The following is a 10,990-nucleotide window of genomic DNA, read 5'->3' as shown; positions in this document are numbered from 1 at the left end:
TTGTTGAATGAACCATTTCAACACTGATCACAAATAAAAACTTAAATCGGAAGTTTAAAAACGTTCCTCCAAAAGTAATAACAACAATTTTTGAGGGGTTTCAGACGATAAAGGCGATTTGCTTTTTAATTTTATCATGATAACAAGTGACGATTAATAACACAGGTTTATAATACCATAAATTGTATTTTATAACGTATATGAATTATATTACACGAAATGACAAATCCCACATCAGGCAAAAGGCAACATCTGTCGACGTGGGTGGGACGTTAACCGGAAGTGACGACAGCTGCCAAATACTTTTTTTTACAGTCCCGTAAAGTATTCTATGCAATTTAGAAATAACCTTCATCCTTCATAACTTCACAAGCCACAATACATACAAAAAGTGCACCGTATTTGACCCGTTAGTATATATTTTTTAAATTAAGAGAAAAGTAGTTTGACCTCGTTACCCAGGATGCACTTCGTTCTTGCCATCTTGTGGTGTGGTTAGAAGAGCGGCAGGCAGGAGTTAGCTGTCTGTTAGCTCTCTGCTGTGGTAAAGTAGTTATCTGTCAGCTAGCTGCTAAAAGTGAGCTGTCCACACGGCGAGAGGCAAAAACTTCGCTCGACTTTGGGACAGGTTTCCTTTGTCTCCCGTTGGATTATACTTTTCTTTATAAGGCTCTTAACTATTTTGTTTACATTATGATGTCCCACATGCTGATACAGAGGTAGGGGAAAACTAGCTATCATTAGCTCACTCAGCTAGTCGGCGAAAAATCCACATAGCTGTGAGAGGAGAGTGGGCTGAGAGACCAGCTGCTGAACAAGAACTTTGACAAGGGGCCTGTCTGTAACTTCGCAGCCGGGACACAAAAAGGACCGACAGAGATAGTTTCACTGTGTTGTGACAGGACACCGCGGAGCACCGGAGGAGTTTCAAAGGGTCTGGACCCCGGTTGTGTGACACTTTTCTCCGACCAAAGCAGGAGAGAGGAAGAAGACCGGTATGGACATGTCCTGTGACGGTACGTGTCTTTGTGATTTCCCTCAGTTGTGAAGAGAGAAACCCGGCACATAGCTTCACCTGGGAGGGGGGTGGAGAAGGGTGTAGGGGGGGCAGACAGACAGACCTGACGCAGATAGGCAACATGTCGAAAATGCCGGCGAAGAAGAAAAGTTGCTTCCAGATCACGAGCGTCACGCAGGCTGCTCAGGTGGCGGCCAACAGCATCACGGATGACACGGAGAGCCTGGAGGATCCGGACGAGCCCCGGACGGAGGACGTGTCGTCGGAAATATTCGACGTTCCCAGGGCTGACCTGGGTCTGTGTGAGAGGAGCTCCTCTGAGGAAACTTTAAACAATGTGGAGCCTCAGGTGTGCCACCCGGCCGCTTCTGGTCCTGTCAACGGGGGAGTCTCTTACAAGAGTGTGGGCACTGGTCGTGTCACACCACATAATTTAGTTAATGTTCCTGCTTCAGCCACAGCACAACCCACCATTGTTCCCAGTTCAACCTCCCCTGTGGCCATTGTCTCTACCAGTGTGGCACCCGCTGCTCCTGTTGGCACCAGCTGTAATTCCCGTTTTAGAGTCATTAAACTTGACCATGGTACTGGAGAGCCCTTCAGACGGGGCAGGTGGACGTGCACTGAGTTTTATGAGCGAGATTCAGATTCAAATATCAATCGAACTGTGGACAGCATTAAACAAACTGTAATCCTTGATCATTGTATAGACAGAGACAGTGGGCTTGGGGCTACTGGTAACTCTACGGTCACAAGCATTGCTTTTTCTGCACAGACTTTGGATAACACGTCGGGCAATAGCTACTCCGTAGGGCACCACAACCAAACCTACCCCCTAGAGCCTCTGCTACAAGGTTACAGCTTGGCCTCGCAGATAGGGAGTGGGGCAAGTGCCTTCCAGCCCACCGGGTTTACAACGACAGTGTCACAGCAACCACAGCAGGCTCAGGTCAATATTCAGGCCAACGCTCATCAAAACTTCCTCTCTAACAGCCTCAATGGCATGAATCAAGGTGCCATGCAGCAGAAGTCTCCCATCATGCCTCCTGCAACTCAGCCCCAGCAGTTTGCCTATTCTCCTCATCACACTGGCCTCTCTGCAAGCCAGTCGGACTATCGTCAGCAGCAGCAGCACTTTGGTTCAAGCTCTCAGAACCTTCACATGTCAGCCCTCACTTTGGGGCCTCTAACCAGTCAGGTACCCTCACCTGTAATTAACCCCGCTGGTCCAGGAGCCCATGGGCTCGGTGGAGATTCAGTTTCAGCCCAGGGCCTCCTGCTGCAAGTGGGGAGTGCACCAGCCATGGCCCCTGTCCTTCCAGGAAGTGGCCCCCAGCAGCATGTCAGCCAGAATCAGCCTTCAGGAGGGATAGGAATCGCCCCGGCACCTTCAGTCAGCACCACCAACCCTTCTCACAGCATTGCTCAGAATGCACCCGCCACAGTGCCCAGTACCACCAACACCCCTCTTGACACACCCGCAGGTGTGTCAGGTCAGGCGCCTGGCTCAGGAGGACTTGTCCAGCTCCAGCGAGCCCACGGAGGAGCAACAACAGGCCTCACATCTGGCTTTAACAACCAGGCCGAAGAAAGTAGGCAGAAGTCGGACTCCCTACCTCAGCCCAGTGCCATTGTGGTGCCAGGGAAAGATGGTGTAAAGTCTTTCATTGGCGAGGGCCTCAACCTGTCCACTCCTGCTGTCAACAGCCTCTTTGGAATCCATATCACCATGAACGTGGATGACGACAGGTAAGAGGGTACCAAGGGAAAAAACGTCCATGGGAAATCATGTTATAAATCCTGTTTACTACTTTTGTTACGTTCTGCTTCAATCAGCGGCCATTTTACACGCTGTGCTAAACGCCTTTCCCCTCACCAGTGCAAAAGATTAGCCACGCTATAACTCGAGGTGTTTGGCTGTGCTTAAAGAACAATGAAACAGAACCCCCATTTCTCTTAGCTCTGTTTGTAAGTGTAACGTTGTAGTCTGGAGGGAAAGCGAGATTATGGGGCAACGCGAGCCAATGAAAACTGGCAGAGACGGGAGGAATATTCTGTCTTTGTCATTAATAGGAAGCCCACAAAACCCTGGATAGTCCCTCGCCTCTTCAGACACCCACAGCCCCCTCCCTCACGCCTCTATTCAACCATACAGTCTGTTTGACTTTAGGGGATGTTAACAAGCTCTTGGATAAGTTACAACACACTGTAACCATGTTTTGAAGCAGAAGAAACTCCTCAAACTCAAGCATATTTTTTTGTTAAGGGTTTTTTTTTATCTGCCTGTTGGCCCTGTGCAGTTTACAGCCTTCCAACTTTAAACCTTGTTAATACTGACTCTTGACTTGCCTACAAAACAATTCTGATGTGCACACTAGCTATTTTTAGGGTTTGTCTGATGGCCCTCAATCAGCCTGAGCTGAAGTATTGCCACTCTTTGCAATTCCAGGCAAGCAGAGGAAAACTGGAGAGGTGATTATTGAGCCAAGAATGACCTACATGAGAGTCAACACACGTGTGCGCTTAGTGTGCCATTTATTTATGTAGGCCTCACTGTGTATCTGCGTTTCCCAATGTTCTGTTCTCCGGTGCTTATTATGAACACTACAACCATTTTAATCACTTATAGCGCAGATATTCCTGAGTCTAATCCTTGTTCACTGAAATCCAAGTGACGTTACATGTGTGTTCATAATGTGTGTTGTTAATCTGACGAGCGACCAGTCTCCCTGGAGACTGGTGTGTACAGTATGAGTGACATCAGTGGCTGTCTCTGTAGCTATGGTGACGCTGGCAGCAGGAAAGGACGTGTAAGGGAGATGGAGAGGAAAGGCAGACGGGCACACGGACAAGCACCTATATCAAACACACACACACACACACCCACCTTTGGCTGTGATAGCAGGCACGTAAGCAAGCGTGTCTGTGGCGGTGATGACACGGCCAGGCTGAATCAGCAGTATGATGTCTTGACTTGTGATTGGAGTCATCGTGAGGCTCGTCTGCGGCGATGCTTACAGAGAAGCTTCACCTGTTGACATGTCCTTTTGTTTTCCCTCTTCACATTTCTCTGAGACATGCACAAGTATCCAGTGGCACTTCAGTCACACTTAGTCATTTTCCAGTAATGTACGATAAAACATTTGGATATCATCAGTTGATAAACCTCACAATGCCTCTGGTAAAACACCAAACTTGGACTTCCTATAAGTAACGTAGTCACTCAGGTTTCATAAGCATACGGCATTAAATCACAACAAAAATGTGTTTTGATGGCATGCAGCATTTAAAGCAGGTCTACACGGTTCTCTTTGGAATATATTTACAAAGAAACAACTTAATCCTTTAAATCCACTGAACTGTAACTTATTGAGCTGTGTTGACGGATTGATATATTTTTTTGCAGCTTAGTTTATGCAAACCGTTGGGAAATCACAAAGATACTAAACTTGATCTTCTAATCCTGTAATCCATGAAACGGCTCGTTCATTGAGCATCTGTCGTTGCTTCATAGGGATCCAGTGCTCTTTAAATAGCCATTTAATTAATATACTTTTCACAGAATTTCAAATAGGTTTTTTTTTCAAAATGATTGAACGTCACATTCTGTAATAGTGCAAGATGTGTTGACACTTAACTTGTTTGACTAACTCAGCGGTCCAAGCTTTAAGAGATCTGCCGTAACAAAAAAGCGTTGTCTTATTCAATAACTACACTGTGGATAATGAACCATGGCTATCCCACAGAAATCCTGAAGAAGTAGAGCTCTGTATGCTTTGACAAATGTTGGAGCAGCCATTTAATTAAAAGTGAAAATAACATTCATAAAAATGTATATGAGGACTTTATAAGCCCATAAACATTGCATACACTGTAAATAATGAGAGTAGAGCCACTGTTTAGTTATTTTTCACAAATGGTTGTATAAGCCTGTGTTTTGCCTGCTGCATACATCCACATGTATGCACACACACGTTGCATTTTGGTTTACCTCAACCCGTTTTCAGTGCAGTTTTTAAATACAGTAGTGAAGCCCAAAGGCACATTGGCAGCCATAAGCATAATTTGATTTGTCATCAGTTGTAATTAAGATCCCTTTTTAACGCTTAACATTCTTCCAGGTCTCAGTTTAGACTTCATTAATTTTTTTATAAGTAACACACCTCAGTGTTTGGGACACATATTGTGAAACTTTTTTACTTCGAGCTAAACCTCAGCGATGTGAAGAAATCTGCTCCTGTTTGGTTTGGTTCTGTTTTGTAGTGGAGTGGCTTGTAAACCCCCCCCCTCTCCCCCCCAGCTTGAAACAGTTAGCATCCCTGCTTAGCAAGCTGCACGTCTGCCAAATGAAGTGATGAAGCTGCCCCCATCGGACTAAATGGTTCCAGACAATAGGAGCACTTGGCCTTTAACTCAATTACTGCTACAGGACCGACCACCATCACTTCTTTTGTCTCAATTAGGAATGTTCAACATAAATGCATCATTGATTGGTGAAGCAGAAGAACAGTAGTCAACCAGCGTCTTGATAGGAATGTCTGAAGGATATTCTTGTACACAATTGGCCTCTCATCATTGTATTTATTGCAGAGAAGGAGCCCAATAACTGAGCTGAATGAATTTGACTGATCTGATTTATAATTGACTCAAACTTGATGAGTTGGGTACAACAACAAAAAAAACCCCCAAAACAACCTTGTCTCACCTAGAAGGATAAACGGTTTAAAGTGAATGGAAAGACTGATGTGCAATTTATTCTTCCTGTATGCTGAGTAGAAGTGTTAAATCTATTTACGAGTCAGTACGTGAACATGCACAGTCGACCTATGTTTTTTTCTCATTATACAGTTTAAGTGAACTACAGTTTGGTTTGGATTGTATGATGCACTCGAGAGTATATCGGCCCCAATCCACACTATCTTGGTGTTAGACATGGTTCACAGATAGGGAGTTGCCCCAGCGGTGATTCTGATTGGCTGAACAGCGCAATATGCGGTATAATAGTTCCAAAGCCTTTTTCTATTTATTAGACACATTTTGTTTGTGAATCAGGGGTCAGCAACAACGTTCAAGATTGTTCTGATTGTGACTTTTATTTGTTTGATTATTTTCTTCACAACAGCGCCATGACAACCAGTGACAAACAAACCTTCCCGCCACTGAACAAGCGTGGTCGCAGTGCTGTCGACAGGAGACAGCGCCTGGTGCTGAAACAAAGCTCTGTCACAGCAGCAACAGTTAGCAACAGAATCCCACTCCTCCTTTTCGCTTTCAAAAAAAAAAAAAGCGCAAGAAAGTTTTTACAAAAACTCGTCGACAGTGTGATTTGGCTACAGAATGCATCTCAGTCATCGTCACGATAGTTAATGAACTTTTCCTGGGTTTAATTTTTGGTGGGTAAGACTTAACTTTTAACTTTGCCTTTGTTTCTCAAAAATGTAAACCCCTGTCGAATCAGTGCAGGGCTTAAATGTCAAAACACATCCTTTAAAGTTAATTAAATGCTATGGATTGTTCCTGAAATATTTAGAATTATAAGTGCAATACCATTTTCATTTTATTTTTATTGTTATTGTGTGTGCCTGTGGCCAACTTGATTAGAAATGGCTTGACGCCCACGTCTCACTGGGTGCTGTCTCTCCTGCAGCTTAGAAAACAACGGTTCAACAGGTGGAGAGACATTTTCTTGTCATGTTTAGGGGAAAGAAACGTAGGCAGCAGCCTATGATCATATATGTAAACACTAGATTGACTTAAAGCTTGGAAGGAGCTTAGCTGGTATCTAGATGGTTAGCCCTTAATGGCTCTCAGATGACTGGAAAAATATGATTAACTTGTCAGTGGAGCAGAGGTGAAAGCTTTTCTTTTTTTTCTTCTTTCAACCAACTGATCCCTTTTCTCCATGGTACAGCTTGGTTTTGTATTCTGAGTCGAGCACGAACAGATGCAACGACTTAAAATTAGAACTATGGTCTGAGACTTGTGTGCTTATATTGTGACTTGAGTGTCCACAACAGGTTTAAAAGGTGACTCGTCAATTTTTTTCTTTTTCTTTTTCCCTTTTGATTGTAAGTTGGTTGTTTTCCATGATTTCACCTCGTACCACAGCTCCTCCTTCCATGTTACCTCTTGGCAGTTTTGACGGTTTAACACAATGGGGGAGGGGGCGAGGACAGGCTGGGATGGAGAGTCAGGTTTTGGATGGGGCGTCTCTGTGTGTTTCTGTACACCGAGGTTGTAGTTTGGTTGCTGCAGTTTCCCAGAAACAAGGGAGCCGCTTATTTTTCCACTGTTGGCCCCGACCTGCATGAACTTCCAGGGGACAGATTCCAGAAGCCCTGAATGGCTGCGATTGTGGGACGCCCTAGGTTGCGGCCTGAGCAGACAGGTCCGCACCGGCTCTGTTTTTTGGGGCCAGCCCTTCCTCCTGTCTGTCTGCCTGTAATCCGAGTGCTTTGTCTCACTTGCTCTATATTTTTTAGGTCACTCACTAACCTAACCTCACTAACACTCTCTCTTTTCCTCACTTCCCGTTTTAATTAGTCGAGGGCGATCCTACTTATTCGAAAATCGCTCTGCTTTTTGATTTAATAGTGGCTGAAGGTTTTGGTGTTAAGCAATAACGACCATTCTGATTCTGTGTTGCGCTCATGTCATAACGCCCCCCCCTCCTGCGAACAGGGAAAGCAAAACGAATGTTCGAGCTTTGTGATGAGAATTGTGTTTGATATTCAAACATGTTACGTTTATGTTTTTCCTGTTATATAAACTTTTGGATTAAAAAAAAAAAAAAAAAAAAAAAAAAAGAGAGGCCAGAGTGGTTAAATAAGTTAGCATAGCAGGACCCACCCTGTTATCTCAGCAAGATGCGGTCAGGGGATCACTTCCAATTAGAGCGGACCTGCCAAAGCAAGTAAACAAGCACACTCCTGGCGGCCCACCATAACTAACTGAGTTTGTGCTGGAAGCACAGCCATTGAATCAGCCGCAGAATATGTTGTATGCTGTTGCAGGAATGAGGACGCTGTGTGCAAACAGTTGGTGTTTGTTGTCTTTTCCAAAAATGGTCTCAGCACAGAACAGGTTAGACCCCCTTCATGTGAGTGGCTGCAGCATGTGAAGTATGAACTGACTCATTTCAAAGGAAGCCATCTGACACGAGAGGAAAGCTGCTGAGGTGTCCTTGTTAGAAGGCGCCCCTTTCTGTATCAAGTGGGAGGGCTACGTTGATCTCAGGGTTTGTGTCGTTTTCTACATTATATGTCGGATCTCCAGACAGTGACGCTCACAATTAGAGAATTTAATAATCCCAGTATATATCTAAACAGAGTTAAAAACAGAAGAGCGGGAGCCTCGACAAACTGACTGGCTGCTGAACTTTTAAACTGTTTGATTTTTTTTTTTTTTGACAGTTTAATATTCAAGTGTGTTAATCCTTCTCTGGACAAACATGCTTCACAGCTTTTTTTCTCAAGTGTTTTCTGTTTGGTTTACTGTAAAGTCAGATATTTTTAAACCAAATTAAGGAAGTGCAAGAGAAAGAGGTTTAAAAGTCTATTTAGGAGGCTTTTTTTTTTTTTTTAAATGTGCAAATGTCAGATACAACTTGTTGACTGTCAAACAGCGGAACTGGAAAGATGTCAGTGTCTTTCACCTTTTGACTATGAAATGTCCAAGTGATGAATAATCAATACAGCTGGCCCCTAACTAAGGCTTGGTGTTTCAGAAAAGAAACTTCTTCAGCTCCAATAATCTAACCTGTTGCCATAGGAAATGTGGATCCATGTCTCACTGCCACTTAGTGTAAAACACACACACACACACACACACACACACACACACACACACACACACACACACACACACACACACACACACACACACACACACACACACACACACACACACACACACACACACACACACACACACACAGAGAGAGAGAGAGCTCAAGATGTCTGAATAATGAGTAATGAGGATGTGTGGAAAGCATCGCAGGCAGCTGCGTTTGAGTCATCCATCCTCTCTCAGGGTTCTCGCTCTCTTTCAATGGGTGTCGTCGACTGATCCCGGCTCTCTGGGTGCCTGTGACTGTTCATCTGTTCTCCAGTTGTCCGTGTGCGAGTGTTTGTGCTTGACTGTGTTTGTTCAGTTCAGGATGACAGGCTGAGAGTTTGAGAGAGGCTCCAGGGTGGTACTTTTTCTTTGGTACGTCCAGAGTCAGTGAGTTAGTTCATCCATTGTCCATCCAAGGCTTGTCAATGAATACAAAGAAACAAGCGTTTAGTTTTACTGTAATCTGATCAGTCTTGTGCTTAGTGATAACTACATTTCTTGGCTCTTTTGGAGAAAAGGTATTCAAGGAGCAAATATATTTTTTCAGTATATAAAGCTGCTGGCTGTAGAGCACTGGCATCACAAGAAGCTATCAGTATTAAAACTATTATGTGACTTTGAATGCCACATGAAGCAAAAAATATTCATTATAACGATGGTAGGAAAACAGTGTCTGTAATAGAGACATTTTTTTTCCAGGAAATCAAAGTTCTTTCATGATTGACGACTAATATTACCATTGTCATTTCAATATAGACAATTTGTTCTGTTGTCAAATAATGATGGAATAAAATCAGAAAAAAAAATCCCTTTTTTTTTAGTGCGCGCAAAAGTGCCTTAACGAAGCATCTAAGTTCTTCTGTCGCTCGCTATGTTAAGATTTTTCTGGTTTAGGTTTTGTTGTGTGCAAAAGTAAGTACACGCCAGAACAATCTGATCTTAAGGCCGACTCAGGTCATATCCGTCGTAAATATCAATCTAACATTCACTCAGGAAATGCAAATTCTTCAGCGGGTTTTTTTTTTTTTTTTTTTTTCGGTCTTCAGCTGTGAAAGCTGCAGGTTTTGTAAGAATCGAGATGTTCCGCCTCGCTTTGATGTCTGCTGTCGAACGCTTCCTCTGAGTAGTTCTTCCACTTCTGTCTTTCGAGTCAGTGCCCCCCCCCCCCCCCCCAACATCCGGCAGTGTTACAATCAGAAACGGAAGTGAGTCATTATAGTTTAGTAGACTGATAACGGTTTATTCACTCATTCAACGGTGGCATTAAACAGATACTATCTTGTTTTATCAACACATTGGATTGACTTTGTCACACAGGTGCCCAGACTTGCCCTCTCCGTCACCCTCTGAGCCCATCCTAATTGAGAAATGTATCTCCTGGCTTAAACTAATAACTTCCTCTGATTATGAAGTTTTAAGTGTTCATTTGTAACTTCTGTACTATCATTACTCTTCTGTTCACGTGTTGCATCATGCTGTGTTGACTCGCACTCTGTTCACTTGATCCCTTTTCAAAGAAATCTCTTAAAACCTAAGTTGTCGCTACAATAATTGGACGCCTTCCATCCTCTTTGACAGAAAGCTCTTTTAACCAGTGCACAGTTTTTATTTTTTATTTTCTTGTCAGCCTTTCAAGAAGCCCTGCTGAGCCCTGTTGACCTCCTGGTTAGCACTATAGTGAGGTGTGAGGACTTGTTTCAGTCTGAACTTTCGCACCACCTCTTCATTTGAGTCAGCCTCTAAGTTTAACGCCTCTAAGTTTAACGCGTAAAAAAACATTTCATCCACCAATTGATCACGAGAACACGAGTGAACAGTTAAAAGCTCTTTCCTAAAGAGAACTCTGTTAGGAAATAATGTGAGTTTGTCACTGCTATGTCCTTACATATCTTTTTAAATATCAATCATCCATCTTTGTGAATTCAACAGTTTATTTTCTGTCTTTCTTCTCATCCTTTTTTTCTCCTGTATTCTCGTCTGACACCTCGCCACTATGCCAACTACCCTGCATCTCGCCAAGAATGAGGTCATCTAAAAAAAAGAAAAAAAGAAACACGACTGAACAAAGAATGGAAAATATTCTGCTGCCACTTCCTGTGTTGTCAGTAAATGTGCCCCGGCTGCAGGAATCACAGC

The 10,990-nt window shown here is 43.6% G+C and overlaps 1 protein-coding gene across 1 annotated transcript in view; it reads left to right on the top strand.

The window, feature by feature from the left end:
• Nucleotides 1-314: 314 nt before the first annotated feature.
• Nucleotides 315-10,990, top strand: part of tsc22d2 (TSC22 domain family 2) — a 34,669-nt gene continuing 23,993 nt past the window's right edge. The window contains exon 1 of the mRNA XM_079349776.1: nucleotides 315-2,767. Within this exon, the coding sequence (XP_079205902.1) occupies nucleotides 1,140-2,767 (1,628 nt within the window). The 5' untranslated portion in view covers nucleotides 315-1,139. The remainder of the gene's footprint in view (nucleotides 2,768-10,990) is intronic.

This window comes from Symphodus melops, assembly GCF_947650265.1.
Source record: "Symphodus melops genome assembly, chromosome: 8".
NCBI classification, from domain to species: domain Eukaryota; kingdom Metazoa; phylum Chordata; class Actinopteri; order Labriformes; family Labridae; genus Symphodus; species Symphodus melops.
Note: the sequence above shows the minus strand (reverse complement) of the source record. Positions and strands in the feature narration are given on the sequence as shown.